General features: G+C 50.3%; 1 protein-coding gene across 2 annotated transcripts in view; it reads left to right on the forward strand.

Moving 5' to 3' along the window:
- Window positions 1-1,685: 1,685 nt before the first annotated feature.
- The window catches only part of LOC116969441 (fragile X mental retardation syndrome-related protein 1-like), a 58,175-nt gene continuing 39,556 nt past the window's right edge, over window positions 1,686-20,304 (forward strand). For both annotated transcript variants that reach the window (XM_033016337.1, XM_033016338.1), the window contains exon 1: window positions 1,686-1,842. In XM_033016337.1, coding sequence (XP_032872228.1) covers window positions 1,792-1,842 — 51 coding nt within the window. In that variant the 5' untranslated portion in view covers window positions 1,686-1,791. The remainder of the gene's footprint in view (window positions 1,843-20,304) is intronic.

Raw genomic sequence — 20,304 nt, forward strand, 5'->3', positions numbered from 1 at the left:
CAGGAGTAGGCCATTCGGCCCTTCGAGCCTGCACCGCCATTCAATATGATCATGGCTGATCATCCAACTCAGTATCCCATCCCTGCCTTCTCTCTATACCCCCTGATCCCTTTAGCCACAAGGGCCACATCTAACTCCCTCTTAAATATAGCCAATGAACTGTGTGGCCTCAACTACCTTCTGTGGCAGAGAATTCCACAGATTCACCACTCTCTGTGTGTGACGAAAAATGATTTTCTCATCTCGGTCCTAAAAGATTTCCGTCTTATCCTTAAACTGTGACCCCTAGTTCTGGACTTCCCCAACATCGGGAACAATCTTCCTGCATCTAGCCTGTCCAACCCCTTAAGAATTTTGTACGTTTCTATAAGATCCCCCCTCAATCTTCTGAATTCTAGCGAGTACAAGCCGAGTCTTTCTTCATATGAAAGTCCTGCCATCCCAGGAATCAGTCTGGTGAACCTATTTAATCTATGAACCACTGTTGTTTGTTATACTATTCTTATACCAATGTAAAGTCAAGTCAAAGGTAGACAAAAATGCTGGAGAAACTCAGCGGGTGCAGCAGCATCTATGGAGCGAAGGAAATAGGCGACGTTTCGGGCCGAAACCCTTCTTCAGACAGTCAAGTCAAGTTTATTCGTCACATACACATACGAGTGCAGTGAAATGAAAAGCGGCAATGCTCGCGGACTTTGTGCAAAAAAGACAAACAAACTATAAACACAATCATAAACACACACATATTCTTTTACATATTAAATATTGGAAGGAAAAACGTTCAGTAAAGTTAGTCCCTGGTAAATGTAAAGCACGAGAGTTGTTTTTTTTAAATGTGCTATAGAAATAAAAGTGACCTGACTTGATTGAGAACAACGTTACAGAAGCTAATTTACCTACAAACCCCACAAGTCAAGTCAAGTTTATTTGTCACATACACATACAAGATGTGCAGTGAAATGAATGGGGATGTGGGTGGAGGCCGGAGCGCCCGGAGGAAAACCCGCGCGGTCCGGACCGAAGAATCTGGGCCTCTGGCGCTGTGAAAGTTCGCTTGTTCGGTTTAAGGGACGGAAACAGGCCCCTTCGGCCCCACCGGGTTGATGCTAGCCCCATCTATTAATTCTATCAACAGTTTTTACCTCATCCTGAGGGAGGGAGGGGGCTCACACGATGGAAGAAAACCGTCGTCGTCGTCGTCGTGTTTCGAGCGGGAACGGCGGCGGTGGTTGACGCCCCGGGCACCACGTGACGGGGGGGGGGAGGGAGGGGTCACGTGGGCGCTCGCGGGGGGGGGAGGGGCAGACTTCAAATCCCAACCGCCGTTGCCCGAGGGGACCCGTGATCGACGGCTGCGCCGCCCAATAGCGCGGGGGGGCCGCTGACGGACGGGCGACGCGGCCAATCGGCACCCCCGATCGTCGGAGTGTTCTGCCAATGGGGGGGGTGGGTAGGCGGGCCGGTGGAGGGGGGGCGGGCGCGGCGGCCAATGAATCCGAGGGCGGGACTCCGGGCTGTCGCTGATGGACGGGCGGGGGGACCAATCGCCGCGCGGTGTGCGTCGGAGCGACGGGGTGGTCGAGCAATGGCGGTGGCCGGTTGAGGGGGAGGGGCCGGCGCGGGCCAATCGGCCGGGGCGAGGTGGGCGGGACTCGGGGTGGGCGGGGGGCGGGGCTTGGTTAAGAGCCGGGGCGGAGACGGCGACCGGGCTCTTCGCTCGGCGGCGGCAGCTCCGGGACGCTGCGGTGGCTCCAACACCACTGGCAACAGCAACAGTAGCTCCGAGCGGCCATGGACGGGCTGGCGGTGGAGGTGCGCGGCACCAACGGCGCCTTCTACAAGGTGAGGCCGGGGCCTGACTCTGAGGCGGACAGATGGGAGTGAGTGAGTGAGGGCCGCCATGCGGGGCCCGGGGCTGGCGCTACGAGGGACCCCGGCCCTGGAGAAGCTGTAGGCCCGGCCCGTCGGCAGCCCCCCCCCCCCCCCCTCTCGTCAGGCCTGCTACTCTATAGTCCACACCCCACCCTCCCCTCATCCCCATCCCACCCCCCCAACTCACCCCCTCATCCCCATCCCACCCCCCTTCATCCCCATCCCACCCCCCCCCTCATCCCCATCTCCATCCCCCCACCCAACCTCATACCCCTCCCCACCATCCCCCTCATACCCCATCCCACCCCCCCTCATCCCGCATGCCCCAGCCCCCCCCTCATCCCTCAACCACCCCCCCCAACTCATCCCATCCCCCTCCCTCCCCATCCCCCCCCCCCTCATCCCCATCCCACCCCGGCCCCCTCTTCCCACTCCCCCCACTGCCCCACCCATCCCCCACTCAACCCCCACCCCCCTCATCCCCATCCCACCCCCCCTCATCCCCCATCCCCCCCCCTCACCCTCCAACCCCACCCCCCTCATCCCCATCCGCACCCCCCCCTCACTCCCCATCCCACCCCCGCCAACTCATCCGCCCTCCCCACCCCCCCCAACTCATCCCCTCCCACCCACCCCCCAACTCATGCCCATCCCATCCCACCCCCACCTCTCCGCCCTCCCACCCCCCCCACTCATCCCCCTCCCACCCCCCTCATCCCCACCCCCCTCATCCCCTCCCACCCCCACCAACTCCTCCCTCTCCCCCCCCCCCCCAACTCTTTCCCCCCCCCCCCTCATCCCACTCCCCACCACCCCCTCATCCCCTCTCCCCCCCCCCCTCCCCTCCCCCCCCCCCCACCCTCATCCCCCTCCCACCTCCCCTCATCCCATATCCCCATCCCACCCCCCCCCCTCATCCCCCCCCACCCCCCCTCATCCCACCCCACCCCCCCTCATCCCCACCCCCCCCCCCTCACCCCCCTATCCCCATCCCAACCCCCCCTCATCCCCATCCCACCCCCCCAACTCATCCTCATCCCCCCCCCCCCCAACTCTTCCCCCACCCCCCCTCATCCCCATCCACCCCCCCTCATCCCCCCCATCCCACCCTCCCCTCATCCCATCCCACCCCCCCCCCTCATCCCCATCCCCCCCCCCCCAACTCATCCCCGTCATCCCCATTCCCCCCCCACTCATCATCCCCCACCCCCCCTACTCATCCCCTCATCCCCACCCCCCCACCCCCTACTCAGCACCTCATCCCCCACCCCCCCTCATCCCCATCCCACCCCCCCCCAACTCATCCCCACCCCCCCCTCATCCCCATCCCCACCCCCCCCCTCATCCCCATCCCACCCCCCAACTCATCCCCACCCCCCCTCATCCCATCCCCCCCCCCCAAACTCATACCCCACCCCCCCCATTCCCTCATCTCCTCACCCCAACTCATCCCCATCCACCCCCCCACTCTTCCCTCCCCCCCCACCCCCCCAACTCTTCCCATCCCACCCCCCCAACTCATTCTCCCCATCCCACCCCCCCACTCATCCCCACCACCCCCCCCCCTCATCCCCATCCCACCCCCCCAACTCCTCCCCCCCTCCCTACCCCTCTCCCCACCTCCCCCCCCCTCTCCTCCCCCCCCCACCCCCTCCCCTCTCCCCCCACCCCCTCTCATCCCCACCCCCCCCCCCCCCCACCTCTCATCCCCAACCCCCCCCCCCCCCACCTCTCATCCCCACCTCCCTACCCCCCCTGGCCTCCCTCTCACCTCGCCCATCCCACCCCCGGGGCTCTCTAACCCATAGTTTCTCTCCACCCTCCCCCATTTCCCCAAACCCTTTCTCCAACTCCCCAACCACATGTTTTTCCACCTTTATGGGTGTCTCCCTCCGTATCCCTCTAACTCCCTTCCTCCCTCCCTTCTCCCAATCCCTGCTTCTGTGTTCTACTCCCTTCCCCACTCTCCAGCCTGCTACCTCCACCCCCTTCTGCATGCCACCGCTCATCCCTCCACCCTCACATAATCCCAGATCTGCCATGACTCCAAGAGAGAGAACAGTGAAGCAAGGAGGTAGAACAGCAGAGCACTGACTTCATTGTCTTTTTATTGTGTGCTTGCTCCTCTACCCCTCCTCCCCAGGCCCTGACGGCACTGTGAAATAGACTCTCCCTAGTATCATAATCTGACTCCTCCCCACCCCCCCCCCCATGACTATTTCTGTATTTACCCCTCTTCACCACCAACAAATCCGTGCCCCTCTTTCTCCCTACCTCCCCTCATCTGTGTCATCTTCCCCTTTCCTGGCATTTCCCTCTCCTCCTGCCCTTGCCCCCCCCCCCCCCCCCCCCCCCCCCCCATAACTGCACGCTCCACATTTCTCTTAGTCCTCCCAATAGTTTGGCAAGCTATGGTGGCCAGTATTGTCTTGGCCGGCTCTTTCTGCTATTGATAACGTGGAGACTTGTTCTGTCTGGTTCCAATTAATCAGATGACCTGTATGTCTGCACTGGTGTGTGTTTAAATCGTAAATTATTTTCTGGAGATGGCTGCAGGAGCTGTAACCAGAGATCCTTTTGATTGGCGTTGTCCCCTGCCTTGCCTATGCCTCCTCCTCTCCTGCATATTAACAATTTCCTTAATCTTAAAATCACCCCTTCCCTTTATTCCAGTGACACCATGTCACGTTTTGCTTTAAGCTTGATCATGGGGTGAAAGTAGACTTCTTGAGGGTGGCATAGTGGTAGAGTTGCTGCCTTACAGCAACACAGACCTGGCTTCTATCCTGACTACAGATACTTGTCTGTAAGGAGTTTCCACCTTCTCCCCGTGACCTGTGTTGGTTTTCCCCGGGATCTCCGGTTTTCTTCCACACTCCAAAGACGTGCAGGTTTGTAGGCTAATTGGCCTGATAAATATGTAAATTGTCCCAAGTGTGTGGGATAGTGTTGGTGTGCGGGGATTACAGGTCGGTGCGGACTCAGTGGGCCGAAGAGCCTGTTTCATCTCTGTACCTCTAAATTAAACTTGCATAGTGATCTGTGTGAGGTGTTGGAAAGGGTTGCTTCTGAAGGGACAGGTGGGGAGAGAGGGATCCAGCTATGCTTCACTGTGTCGTACTCAACACATTTGAGGTTGTTGGAGATCGACCTCAGCTTAGTATCTGTCACCCCAACACCACGGCTAATTGTAGAAACGAGGAACTGCAGATGCTGATTAATACACAAAGTGCTGGAGTAATTCAGTACCTCTGGGGAACATGGATGGGTGACATTTTTAATCGAGACTTTTCTTCACACTGTCTCTGGAGAACATGGATGGGTGACGTCTTAGGTCGACACCCTTCTTCAGACTCAGTCCAATGTTCTCCAGCGATGCTGCCCGACCTACTGATTTACTCCAGCACTTTGTGTCCACTAGGGCTGCGTGATTGGGTTTTGGTGATCATTTAAGGAAGGTGGAGGGGTTTGGGAAGATAATTCCTAAATTTGTGGCTTAAGCAGTTGAAGGTACGTTGTGCTACTGACGGAGTCTTTCAAGTGATCTTGGAACAGGGAAAACTAAGCTTCGTATTCAAGGATAAACACTCTGAATAATATCGTCATGTTCTCTTTGCCAACTAAAGCAAAAAGCTAATGGGGCTGTCCCACTGTACGAGCTAATTCAAGAGTTCTCCCGAGTTTCCCAGATTCGAACTTGGAGAGATACGGTAATAGCCGCTCGTATGTACTCGGGGCTCTCGTGGACATTTTCCAATGTGTTGAAAAATCTTCATGAGTCTTCCCGAGCTTACCGCGTGTCCCGAGTACCTGCCATTAGCGTTACGAACCGCTAAGAGACGTCCCTGAGCTCCGACGTATCCACAACGTACATTCTACGTACTTACCACGAGTTTGATTTTTTTTTAAACTTGGGAGAGCTCTTGAATTAGCTCATACAGTGGGACAGCCCCTAAAGAATCCCTCGCACCCAACCACGGCTAATATCTGAATAGTCCACATGAGCTTGCAAGACCCACATTCCGAGTGGCTGAGAGATGCTTTGGAGAGTCTAAAGATCCCAGTTTTTTACCGTCTCCTTTTGCCAAAGGCCGAAGACAGTGGAGACTGGGGCGTGAAGTTACAAATCTATTAATAAGCTTACCACAGCGAATGTATTACAGTACAGTGTGGATGAGCAGAGCTGGGGCGGAATTCACTCCAAACGATGAGAAACCTGAATCTAGTGACTTGGGGGACTTGTGCATCATTAAAATGTCATGAACCGGCACACAATAAATCAAGAATGCTGCAAGTTATACACATTGGGGGCTTGAGATTTACGACTTCTTTTGCTAGACCACATGTGGAATACTGAGCTCCATTCTGGGCACCAGCTCGGGGTAGATATTTTTAGCCTTGGAGGGAATGTGGTGTAACTTCTGAGATTGATAACTTAATTCCTGACTTAAGTTGTGCATGATCCCGACTGCATCTTTGGCGACCAAGTGCCCCAAATTCTTCTCTCAAATTGTTCCTTCGCTCCCCATTTGAAGTCCCTCTTTAAAATAAAGCAGCTTTGGCGCACCTGTTACCCGTTTGCTGACTCTGAGAAGTTATAGGAGCAGGATAAGGCTGTCGGACCCATCAAGTCTACTCCGCATTTGAATCGTGGCTGCTCTATCTTTCCCTCTCAACCTCATTCTCCAGCCTTCACCACATGACGCCCGACAACTGTACTAATCAAAACTATCGATCTCCGCCGAAAAAAAATCCACTTACTTGGCCTCCACAGCGGTCTGTGGCAAAGATTTCCAGTTTCATTGTCTCTTGTCCAAAGAAACTTCTCTGTCTAAAGATGTTTGGTTTGATAGCACTTCTGAGGGAGGTCTAACTTGGGGTTGCGTTGTTGTGTTCTGGTTGTTGGGTAAATGCAGTTGCTACAAAAGTTCAGCGAATGAGTAATTTTCAAACCATTTGGGTTTTCGCTGAGCTGGGATCCATGTTCTCCAGAGATGTGTAGGAAGGAACTGCAGATGCTGGTTTACACCGAAGTTAGACACAAAAAGTTGGAGTAACTCAGCGGGACAGGATAGAAGGAATGGGTGACGTTTCGGATCGAGCCCCTTCTTCAGACTGAGAGTCGGGAACGGGTACTGAAAGATATAGATGGTAGCTGGCTCAGGCAGTTACTCCAGCACTTGTATTTTTTTTAAGAAGAGCAGATATGTTTTGTGCAGTTTGCATTTGTCTCAAGCCGTGTTTACGTTTATTATTGTCACGTGTACAGGGGTGCAGTGAACAGCTTTGCATGCGATCCAATCAGATAATACTAAACATAAATACAATCAAGTCAAACTCCAGTACAGTACAATAGGTAGAGCAAGGAGGAAGATACAGAGTGCAGAATATAGTTCTCAGCATTGTAGCGCACCAGTTCCAAGAGACAACGTCTAAAGTCCACAATGGGGTAGAGGTGAATTGGACAGTACCTTAGCTTATGGAAAATCTGAAGAAGGGTCTTGATCCGAAATGTCACCTATTCCATCGCTCCATAGATGCTGCCTCACCCGCTGAGTTTCTCCAGCATTTTTGTCTACCTTAGCTATGGAAATATCATTTGTGAGTTGCTCCAGTCAATCAGGTCTATGTGCAGGCTAGACCTACACTGTTTAATACACTCTTCTCTGCAAAGAGGAATATACAGAGTGAAGAGTGCAGTTCTCAGCATTGATGTTTTCATTTAATTCCTGATAATGTTTTTAGTGGGGGTGTCATCCTAATTGTATAGTCATGGTGACATAGAGCATGGAAATAGGCCCTTTGACTCAAGTCGTACATGCCAACAATGTTGTCCCATCTAAGCTAATCGCATTTGCCTACGTTTAGCCCATATCCCTCTAAAGCTTTACTGTGCATGTTCCTATCCAAATGTCTTTAAAATGCTGTTCTAGTATCTACCTCCGCTACCTCTAGCATCTCATTGCATACACCCAGCACTGAGTGGAAGAAGCTGCCTCCAGGTTGAGCAAAACACAAAGTGATGGAGGAACTCAGCTAGTCAGGCGGCATCTGTGGATGCAATGGATAGGCGACACTCTGGGCTGGGATCCTTATTCAGATCGGTGAAGACTCCAGTCTGAAGAAGGGTCCCGACTTGAAACGTCTGTTCGTGGCCTCCACAGAGGTAGAACTAAGTTCCTCCAACAGTTACACGAGGCACCAAATTACACGAGGCAAAACCTGCGGGCTCCAGAGGTGGGAAACCTGTACCCAGGGGGAGATGCACTCAGGGCATTGCAGTGTAGGTGTGAGCTAGATTGATGGTAAATGGGACAGTGACAGTCATGCAAACATGTCCACAGTGCCTCAGTCAGGCAGCACGGTGGTGCAGCATCACAGCGCCAGAGACCCGGGTTCGATCCTGACTATGGATGATGTTAGTGCGGAGTTTGCATGTTCTCCGGTTTCTTCCCACACTACAAAGTACAGGTTTGTAGGCTGATTGTTTAAGAAGGAACTGCAGATGCTGGAGAATCGAAGGTAGACAAAAGTGCTGGAGAAACTCAGCGGGTGCAGCAGCATCTATGGAGCGAAGGAAATGGACAACGTTTCGGGCCAAAACCTGTAGGTTAATTAGCTTCAGTAAGCTGTAGAATTGTCCCTAGTGTGTGTAGATTAGTGTACAGGTCAGCGCAGACTCTGTGGGCCGAAGGGCCTGTTTTTATGCTGTATCTCAGTGCTCTGCTCATACCTCCTTGTTTCATGGTCTCTCTTGGAGTAATCTTTTAATCTATAGAAAAACTTTTTTTTAATAACTATTAAACCTGTAGATTTTTTAAAATGCCTACTTTGGAATTGCAGGTTTAAAAATTGTCCATTTGGCCCATCCAGCCTGTGCCAGCTCTCGCTGTTCAAGCAAGCATTTGCATAGAGAAGCTTCTAACTGTTTGTAGCTATGTGCGCTGAAATTTGACTGGCACTCAATTCTTGCAGAAGGAAAATTAAAGTTGGTGCTGCCGAACAATGGCAGGCTTGGGCCAGTAAAAGGGTTAAGTATTTTGAAGTAGTGCATTTCTCTAATCCAGTTTAATAATGTAGACAAAAATGCTGGAGAAACTCAGCGGGTGAGGCAGCATCTATGGAGCGAAGGAAATAGGCGACGTTTCGGGTCGAGACCCTTCAGACTGATGTGAGGGTTGGGGGGGGGGGAAGAAGAAAGGAAGAGGCGGAGACAGTGGGCTGAGGGAGAGCTGGGAAGGGGTGGAGAAACCAAGGACTACCTTAAATTCGATACGGCAATGTTCATTCCGCTGGGGTGTAAACTACCCAAGCGAAATATGAGGTGTCTCAACCCGAAACATCACCCATTCCTTCTCTCCAGAAATGCCTCCTGTCCCGCTGAGTTACTCCAGCATTTTGTCTCTATCTTCAGTTTAAACCAGCATCTGCAGTTCGTTCCTACACATACATGATTACAATCAAGCCATCCACAGTGTACAGATACAAGATAATGGTAATAACATTTAGTGCAAGGTAAAGTCCGATTAAAGATTGTCTAGGGGTCTCCAATGAGGTAGATGGGAGGTCAAGACCGCTCTCAGGCTGGTGAGTGGATGGTTCAGTTGCCTCATAACAGCTGGGAAGAAACTGTCCCTGAATCTGGAGAATGGTCTCGACCCAAAACGTCACCTTTTCCTTTGCTCCATAGGTGCTGCCTCGGCCGCTGAGTTTCTCCAGCATTTTTATCTACCTTCCCTGAATCTGGAGGTGTGCGTTTTCTCACTTCTGTACCTCACGCCTGATGGGAGAGGGCAGTTGTCTTGGCCTCTATGATTTTGCTTTCAAGCCCCCTGATTCCCTCTGCTCCTCAGAAGGAAATTGTCTCATTACCATGGCTATACGCGATTTCAAACCCGTGTCATAATAGATAATTCTGAACAGCTTAGGTGACCTAGGAAGCCACTTAGTTTGAGCGTAATGAGCAAGAAGGTGACAAATGCTGGCCTTCTCAGTGTTGCCGACATCTGTGAATTCATTAAACCCCATCGGAAGTGCTTGAACCTTTGGGGAGGTAATGGGCTGAATTAGTTTGCTATCTCTACGCTGGGAAACAGCTTAGCTGTTCAGGTACACAAAAATGCTGGAGAAACTCAGCGGGTGCAGTAGCATCTGTGGAGCGAAGGAAATGGGCAACGTTTCGGGCCGAAACCCAAAGGATATAGGCAACGTTTCAGGCCAAACCCCAAAGGAAATAGGTAACGTTTCAGGCCGAAACCCAAAGGAAATAGGCAACGTTTCGGGTTGAAACCCAAAGGTTGCCTATTTTCTTCGCTCCATAGATGCTGCTGCACCCGCTGAGTTTCTCCAGCATTTTTGTCTACCTTCGATTTTCCAGCATCTGCAGTTCCTTCTTAAACAGCTTAGCTGTACAGTTTTACTCCACGGTAGACTCAAAATGCTGGAGTAACTCAGTGGGACAGGCAGCATCTCTGGAGAGAAGAAGGATGCGGTTACTGAGTTACTCCAGCATCTTGTGTCTACCTGCGATTTAAACCAGCATCTGCAGTTCTTTCCCACACAGTTTTACTTCACGATCTGAATCACTCTTACCGTTATTGTAGACACAAGGAACTGCAAATGCTGATTTACAAAAAAAAGACGAAGTGCTGGAGTAGTTCAGCGGGTCAGACAGCATCTCTGGAGAACATGGATAGATGATGTGTAGGAAAGAACTGCAAATGCTGGCTTAAATTGAAGGTAGACTCAGCGGGACAGGCAGCATCTCTTGGGAGAAGAAATGGGTGACGTTGCGGGTCAAGACCCTTCTTCAGATGTATAGATGATGTTTTGGGTCAGGTCTCTTCTTCACCTTTATAGACTTTAGAGATACAGCGCGGAAACAGGCCCTTCGGCCCACTGAGTCAACGCCGACCAACAATCACCTGAACACTAGCACTATCCTACACACTGGCGACAATTTACAATTTAACTGAAGCCAATTAATCTAAAAGCTTGTTTAAGAAGGAACTGCAGATGCTGGAAAATCGAAGGTAGACAAAAATGCTGGAGAAACTCAGCGGGTGAGGCAGCATCTATGGAGCGAAGGAAATAGGCAACGTTTCGGGTCGAGACCCTTCGTCAGACAGCCTAAAAGCTTGTATGTCTTTGGGATGTAGGAGGAAACCGGAGCACCCGGAGAAAATCCATGCAGTCACATGGAGAACGTGCAGACAGCGCCCATAGTCAGGATCGAACCCGGGTCTCTGGCGTTGTAAGGCAGCAGCTCTACCGCCGTGCTGCCCTATCCATGTTCTCCAGTGATGCTGCCTGACCTGCTGTGTTACTCCAGCACTTTGTGTCTGTGTCTCTTCCACTCTTTCATTTGTCAGCCGAACAGTTTGTCCATCTGTTGGAGTTATTTTTCCGATACATCTTCAGAAAGTGGTGTATTCTGGCGGGGGCTGAAGTTTAGTTTGTGGACCAGAAGCATGTTTAGTTTGGGAGGAGGCAGCAGCTGGGAAGTAACTCGGGTTGTCCTGAGTGCGTGAGGTTAAACTCCCCATTGTCTGGGCGATTGGCGTTTGACCTTAAGCGCAGAAACATTCACAGGGCCGAGTAAATCCCAATTGTAAATCTCAACGCACTGAGCACAAAATGACATTCAGCCGTTTAAATTCCTCCCCCATTTTCCATCTGCTGCGAAGTCCTGTCTGTAACCATGGGGATGTGCTGGCTGGCTCCCTCTCGCAGAGACCGTGATGCAAAGACCGTGAATTACAGGATGATCCATTGCCCTGACTCGGGCAACCTCACAAACCCAGTTTGCTGCAAGCCCCAAAAATAACGTCACCATGTCTTGCAGCTTTTGGTAAATTTTGTGTTTAAAATCTCGAATGGCGTGGTGCTGCTCGTGGCTTCACCACATTGTACATAACTCTTTGTTTTCCTCAAACACTAGCTCTGGGTATCCCCCCCCCACTGTGGATTTACAACTTGCAGTTATGCCATTGAATGGCGCTGGAATTAAGATGCTTCACCCACCACTGCCGAGTATCGTCACCTGATAGGCCAGTTAAATATTAATTTCCTTTTGTTTCTCCCCCTCTGCACCACCCTGATGTTTTTATTCTGTTGCCAAAGCTGCGATAATTTTACAACCTCGTCAATGGTTTGTAGTCTAATCGAGCTGGCTGGCCTTGCTGTTCACTACTGAACTAATCCTCACCACCTATTATACACACCTTTCATGACCATTGGTATCGTGCAGTTACTTACAGCCATGTAGAAAACCCGGAACGACAACCCGCCCATTAAATAGCAATGAGGTTAATGGCCGCACAGTGTGTAATGTCTGCCACGGACTGACCCGAGAGGGATTGCTCTGTTGCACCGTGGAAGGATGAATGTGAGGGGGAAATATATTAACTAATGGCCAGACCATTAACGTCACTGATGTACAGGGGGATCTTGGGCGTCCATGTCCTTAAACTCCCCTGAAAGTAGCAACACAAGTAGACAGAGTGGCAAAGAAGGCATAAGGCATGCTTGCCTTCATTGCTAGGGGCATCCAGTACAAGTGTCAGAGGGTCATGAAGGAACTGCAGATGCCTGTTTACACAAAAGTGCTGGAGTAACTCAGCTGTCAGGCAGCATCTTTGGAGAACATGGAGAGGCGATGTTTTGGATCGGGACCCTTCTACAGACTGATGTCCAGCTTGTTGGGGGGGGGGGGGGGGGGGGGCAAGTGGGGAATATTCCAGCACATTCCTGATTTGATCCTTTGGAAAGGCTTTGGAATATCAGGATACACCTGCTGGCTGCTTTTGTAACCACAGTATTTGCATTAGTTTAGTTAAGAGATACAGCGCGGAAACGGAAAGAACTGCACATGCTGGCTTCAATCTGAAGAAGGGTCTCGACCCGAAACCTTCTTTCCAGAGATGCTGCCTGTCCCGCTGAGTTACTCCAGCACTTTGTGTCTGCCTTCGGCCCACCGAGTCCGCGCTGCCCAGCGATCCCCGCACATTAACACGGCCGTACACACACTAGGGACAATTTACATTTATACCACGTCGATTAACCTCCAAACCTGTACGTCTTTGGAGTGTGGAAGGAAATTCACGTGGTCACAGGGAGACGGTACAAACTCCGTAGAGACAGGCACTCAAAGTTGAGATCGATCCCCGGGTCTCTGGCACTGTAAAGCAGCAACTCTACCGCTGCGCCTCCGTGCCGTTGATCCAGTTGCATTTCTGGTCAGTGATGAACCTGTGCGATTTGGATGGCTGAGGGTGGTTGGTGGGGGGGGTGGGGTATTGAAGGCTGGCAGTGGCAAGTTGGGGTGGCATTGAGGGCCAACCGTGGCCGGTCGGGGTGGCATTGAAAGCTGGTGGTCGCGGTGGCATTGAGAGCTGGGGGCGGCGTTTATAATGCTCCCCTGTCCACTCTATAAAAGATAAACCAGCTGTGAATCTGCAGTCATTAACGCCATTAATGGTCTGGCTAAACTGTAACAAATAAGAACCTCATTGTTCCATTGCCGGTATAGATGACAATTAAACACTCTTGACTTTTCATTTAGCAAATGCAGAATGACTCATTGTGCCCAGCTTGGTGACTTTCATTTTGGTCTTGTCGCCTTGTTTCAGTCTGTGCTGCTGTTGAGCCTATTTGATTGGAAAACACTTCATGATACATGCATGAGTGTAAAAGCTGGACCTTATCCACCGATTGCGAATGACTCCGTTTTCAAAGGTTTAATTAATAGGTTATACTTGACTACTGATCTCACCGTTGCAATCTTTCTCTTGATTCGAGCATAAGAGCTGAGCAGTTTAGGAATGATGTCGGAAAGAGTTTGTGGTGGAACTCTGTATCTTACTGAAAGTTGGAAGGTTCAAGAGTGAGATTTTTGGGCATTAGACAATAGGTGCAGGAGTAGGCCATTTGGCCCTTCGAACCAGCATCGCCATTCGATGTGATCATGGCTGATCATCCCCAATCAGTACCCCGTTCCTGCCTTCTCCCCATATCCCCTGACATATCTTTAAGGGCCCTATCTAGCTCTCTCTTGAAAGTATCCAGAGAACCAGCCTCCATCGCCCTCTGAGGCAGAGAATTCCACAGACTCACAACTCTCTGTGAGAAAAAGTGTTTCCTCGTCTCCGTTCTAAATGGCTTACCCCTTATTCTTAAACTGCGTGGCCTCTGGTTCTGGACTCCCCCAACATCGGGAACATGTTTCCTGTCTCTAGTGTGTCCAAACCCTTAACAATCTTATATGTTTCAATAAGATCCCCACTCGAGTTAGATAGAGCTCCAGGGGCTAGTGGAATCAAGGGATATGGGGAGAAGGCAGGCACGGGTTATTGATTGGGGACGATCAGCCATGATCACAATGAATGGCGGTGCTGGCTCGAAGGGCCGATGGCCTCCTCCTGCACCTATTTTCTATGTTTCTATGTTTCATCCTTCTAAACGCCAGAGTGTACGAGCCCAGCCGCTCCATTCTCTCAGCGTATGACAGTCCTGCCATCCTGGGAAGTCGTGTGGATTTGCAGGTTAACTAGTTTCTGTAAATTGTCCTTGGCGTGTGGGATAGAACCAGTGTGTGGGGATCGCTGGTCCTGGTGGACTGAAGGGCTTGTTTCAGCGCTGCCTCTAAAATCTCTAAACTAAATTAAAATCCAGTTTCTGTCTCCTCAAAACAATTTAACCTTGTATTATTCTTGCACCTTATCCACGTCCCTTCACTAACAATGTCTGAAGAAGGGTCTCGACCCGAAACATCACCCATTCCTTCTCTCCAGCGATGCTGTCTGTCCCGCTGAGTTACTCCAGCATTTTGTGTCTATCCCTTCATTAACACATTCATTAACTCTCTCCCATCCCAATTCTCTCCACTCTCCATCCAGCTGGCCTTTCCTCGTAGTTAAGATTTTAACCAGCCCACATCATTGCAAGTATCGCATCTTCCCAGTCATGTGGTGATTAAAAACCCTTGCCAACTGATCAGAACTCTACGCTAGAGATTGGGCAGGCTAGACTTTATTCCTTGGAGCTTCAGAGACTGAGGGAGATCTTTTAGAGGTGTATACGACCATGAGGGGAGATCTTGTAGAGGTGTATACATCATAAGGTGATTAAAAACGACTTGGGATCGATTTTAAATGAGGGGAAAATATTTAAAAGGATGGTTTGTATGCGGAACGAGCTGCCAGAGAAAGTGGTTGCGTCTGACACCATAACGTGCAAAAGGCATTTGGACAGACACGCGAATAGGGAGATTTAGAGGAAGTGTTTAAGAAGGAACTGCAGATGCTAGAAAATCTTAGGTAGACAAAAGTGCTGGAGAAACTCAGCGGGTGCAGCAGCATCTATGGAGCGAAGGAAATAGGCAAGTTGCCAGGATTGTTTTTCTGCTGTGCTCCAAATTCAGTGGAATAATTGGAGTGTTTCTGGATTTTGGTTCAGAGTGTTTATAACAGCCATAGAAATGCCTGGTTTAGTGGCGAAAGAGCCCGTTAAACTTGTCACTAGCGGCATGGTGGCGCAGCGGTAGAGTTGCTGCCTCACAGCGCCAGAAATCCGGGTTCCATCCTGACTTCGAGTGCTTGTCTGTGCGGAGTTTGTACGTTCTCTCCCCGTGACCTGCGTGGGTTTTCTCCGAGATCTTCGGTTTCCTCCCACACTCCAAAGACGTGCAGGTTTGTAGGTTCATTGTTTTGGTATACCTGTTTTAAAAAAAAAAAAACTCTGCTAATGTGTGTAGGAGAGTATTAACGTGTGGGGATCTCTGGTCGGTGGGCCGAGGTGACTGTTTCCGCGCTGTATCCCAAACTAGTCCTGAGCAATGCAGTTAACTTGGTCTGCTCAGCATAGGGTGCACTCCTAGTGTAGAGTATTTTTACCCCAGAGTTGTTTATCCCCAGAGCCAGCGTGAGTGACAATGGCAGGAGTTGTTGGGGGAGGCAGTCTGGAGCCAGTGAGGTGGCGTTCGTACACCGTGCGGTGATTGAATGCCGCTTGGAGGGGGGGGGGAGGCCTGTGTGAGGCAGAGCACTGTGCAATCCGATCCCAGCATTTTGTCAGCTTTAAAAGAAAACTCCATACTTGAAATAATCGGAGTCGTCCGCAAAAGGGCACAGGCTGAGTGGTGCGAGCAAGCAATCCCTAATATGGACGTGTCACCGATCCTGGCATCCGCTGCCCCTCTGGTAATGTTACCTCTCCCAGCCGTGTCCAGTTGATAATTCGTCAGTGACAGTCACAGGTGACTTGGGCTGCTGAACATGTGCTCGCCCTTCCTGTCACTACCCCCATGTTACTGGCCTCACCTCTGCTAATTCCCAACTTATAGACTTGGGCAAGAGAGCATTGGTGAAGCTCTGGTAGACAAAAAAGCTGGAGAAACTCAGCGGGTGAGGCTGACTGAGTAACGTGCTACAAAAGCTTTTCACTGTACCTCGGTGACAATACACTAAAGTGAAACTGGTAATCGGAGAGCAATTTTCTCATGGCCTAGGTAACAATCATAATGGGGCACTTATTGCGTTGGAAGACATGGGTGTTGGCTTAGAAACATAACATAGAAACCAGGTGTAGGAGGAGGCCATTCGGCCCTTCGCGCCAGCACTGCCATTCAATATGATCATGGCTGATCATCCAAAGTCAGTACCCCGTTCTTGCCTTCTCCCCATATCCCTTGATTCCGTTTGTCCAAAGAGCCACCGTATTTCCCAGCAATGAAAACGCACCCCCATTTTGAGTTGCTAAATTTTGAAAAAAAGGCTGGCGGGACTGGATGAAGGGTTTGGTTTAGTCCAGGGGTCGGCAACCTTTTTTGCATAGGGGCCAGGAGCCATGTTTGTGAGCGGATGGCATCCTGCAGTTTCCAGATCGTCTGCATGCCTCGGGACTTGCTGGAGTTCCCAGATCCCTCGCGTCCCTGGGGACTAGCTGTAGTTTCCAGGTCGATTTGTAGGCTAATTGGCTTGTATAATTGTAAATTGTTCCTGGTGCTATTGTATGGGGACGATCGCTGGTCAGCGTGGACTCAGTGGGCCAAACGGCCTGTTTCCACGTTGCAGTCAAGTCAAGTTTATTCGTCACATACACATACGAGATGTGCAGTGAAATGAAAAGTGGCAATACTCGCCAATTGTGCAAAAAACAAACAACAAACAGAATGGAACAGAATCACATATTACATATTTGTGGGAGGGAGTGAAGAAAAAGGGAAAAAACAGCAATTTAAAAAAAGGCACCACACATCAGTAGAATGGTACAGTAAAGTTAGTTCCTGGAGAGATAGGAGTTTACAGACCTATTGGCCTCTGGGAAGAAACTCCTTCTCAACCTCTCCATTCTCACAGCATGGCAACTGGAGCCTTGTATTTCAAAACTAAACTATTAAAGATCATTAAAATTTAACATTGACATCACACTGAATTAGCAGAACTTGTAAAGATTGATATTGTTCCTTTGGTCCCAGGCTTGCTTCTGATTTAATTAGTAGTGGTCTTAAAGCTGTACTGCACAGAAGCAAGTCTTTCAGCCATCTTTTCGAGCTGTACATTAAGGAACCGCGCCGTTCGGACGAAGTGCTGGAGTAACTCAGCGGGTCAGGCAGCATCTCTGGAGAACATGGATAGGTGACGCTTTGGGTCAGGACCCTTCAGGAGCGTCTGAAGAACTCTACCACTGGGCAGCCCCAATGCATTCTTCATGTTCTCCAGAGATGCTGCTTGACCTGCTGAGTTACTCCAGACTTCGTTTTGTTGTTGTTGTAAACTAGCATCTGCAGTTGTGTTGCATTGTATCTAAGTTGGCATTTTGGGCTCATCCCATTTCAGGTATTTGGCTCATAACCTTCTGAACATTCCCTGTTCATAACTCTTCAAATGCCCTTAAAACTGCAGTATAAAGCCCCGTCCCACTTCCCACTGTACGAGGTAATTCCCGAGTTTCCCCGTGATTCGAACTCGGAGAATGTCCGTGGCGGGTCCGTAGGAGTTCGTGGATGTCTCCTAGCGGCTCATAATGCTAACGGTAGGTACTCGGGACATCCGGTAAACTTGTGACATTTTTTCGTCCATGTAAAAAGTCAAGTCAAGTCAAGTTTATTCGTCACATACACATACGAGATGTGCAGTGAAATGAAAAGTGGCAATGCTCACGGACTTTGTGCAAAAAGACAAACAAACAAACAACCAAACAAACTACAAACAGAATGGAACAGAATCACATATTTTACATTAAATATTGTGGGCGGAAGGAAAAAGGGGATAAAACAGCAATTTAAAAAAAAGCAGTAGGGTGGTACAGTAAAAGTTAGTCCCTAGGTACACAAAATTGCTGGAGGAACTCAGCGGGTGCAGCAGCATCTATGGAGCGAAGGAAATAGGCGACGTTTCGGGCCGAAACCCTTCTTCAGACGTCTAAGTTAGTCCCTGGTGAGATAGGAGTTTACAGGCCACGAGTAAAAAAATGTGGCCCAAAATGTCCACGAGTAAAAAAAAAATGGTTACTTTTTACTCGTACGAGCCGCTACGAGACATCCACGATCTCCTACGACATTCTCCAAGTTCGAATCGGGGGAAAACTCGGGAGAACTCGTGAATTACCTCGTACAGTGGGACAGGGGCTTAATGCCATTGTGAAAGAAATGTCATTCAGTGTTGCCGTCACCGTGAATGGAAACTTTGGTCATCCAAAATGGCTCGCGTGAAATGCATCCTTGATTCCTGGGCCAACTGTTGGCACGGGGCCATGAGTCCGCCATTCAGTGTTGTGGTCGATGTCGGTCATAAGGACAGTTGCCGAAAATACGCTCCAATAGCTGGCTGGCTGGCTCCATGCTAAATGCGGCATTGTTGTCAGATGAAATGCTATTTGGCTGAGGTTGTACATGTGTAGCTGAGAATGAGCTGCGCTCAGTAGTATCGGCTCGAGGAAGAAATATTCACGCACCAGGATAATGTGGAGTAACTCAGCGGGACAGGCAGCATCTCTGGAGAGAAGGAATGGGTTAGTCTGAGGAAGGGTCTCGACCCGAAATGTCACCCGTTCCTTCTCCAGAGATGCTGCCAGTCCTTGCTGAGTTACTCCAGCTTTTTCCTGCTAACTCAGCAGGACAGGCAGCATCTCTGGAGAGAAAGAATGTATGACGTTTTGGGTCGGGACCCTTCTTCAGACAGTCTGGGGGGTTGGGGGGAGGGGAGGCACAGAGATAAGGAAGAGGTAGGTGTGAAAAGGACAGATCAAAAGGGACAATGATCAAGTCAATGTCGAATGGATCATTGTTAGTTGAGGGGAAGGTGACAACGAGGAACACAATCAGTAAAATTTAATCTGAAGGACAGTGAAACTAGTCGGCGAACTAGAACGAACCTGCGTGTAGGAAGTGTTTAAGAAGGAACTGCAGATGCTGGAAAATCGAAGGTAGACAAAAGTGCTGGAGAAACTCAGCGTGTGCAGCAGCATCTATGGAGCGAAGGAAATAGGCAACGTTTCGGGCCGAAAACGTTGCCTATTTCCTTCGCTCCATAGATGCTGCTGCACCCGCTGAGTTTCTCCAGCACTTTTGTCTACCTGCGTGTAGGAAGGATCTGTTGATGCTGGTTTAAACCGAAGGTGGACACAAAAAGCTGGAGTAACTCGGCAGGACAGAACATGGTCTTGCTTGTGGACTGGTAGAGTCAGCGAGCAGCAGCAATCTGAAGAAGGGTCCCGACCCGAAACATCGTCTGGTACATTCCCTCCACAGATGCTGCCTGACCCGCTGAGATACTCCAGCACTTTGTGTTTTGATCATGATCCCAGCATCTGCGGTCTCTCGTTTCTCAGATTGCAATTACTTTTGTATTAGCCAGAGGTGGGGGTGATGGAGGGGTGTGATGGATCGGGAATAATGTAAATATGTTGATTATTTTATCAGTCAGGAGCTGCCTAGCGATAGCCATTTGCCTGGGTTTGGCTGATATCCCCCTAAACCTTCCCTATCCATGTACCTGTCCAAATGTCTTTTAAGTCACAATTATGCTTGCCGTTACACTCTAGTTTATTGTCACGTGTACCGAGGTACAGTGAAAAGTTTTTTGTCAACAGAAAGACTATACATGATTACACTGCACAGATACAGGATAAAGTGTCTATAATAGTCCTGTCCCACGATACGATTTCAATCCAAGAGCTCTCCCGAGTTTAGAAAAAAATCAGACTCGTGGTAAGCACGGAGAATGAACGTAGCGGGTACGTCGGAGCTCGGGGACGTCTCTTAGCGGCTCGTTACGCTAACGGCTGGTACTCGGGAAGACTCGCTAATGGCAGGTAAGCACTGGAAGACTGGTGAAGATTTTTCAACATGTTGAAAAATGTCTACGAGAGCCCCAAGTACCGACGAGCGGCCATTACCGTAAATCTCCGAGTTCGAATCAGGGCAAAACTCGG

This window comes from Amblyraja radiata, unplaced genomic scaffold (genome assembly GCF_010909765.2).
Source record: "Amblyraja radiata isolate CabotCenter1 unplaced genomic scaffold, sAmbRad1.1.pri S43, whole genome shotgun sequence".
Classification (NCBI taxonomy): Eukaryota; Metazoa; Chordata; class Chondrichthyes; order Rajiformes; family Rajidae; genus Amblyraja; species Amblyraja radiata.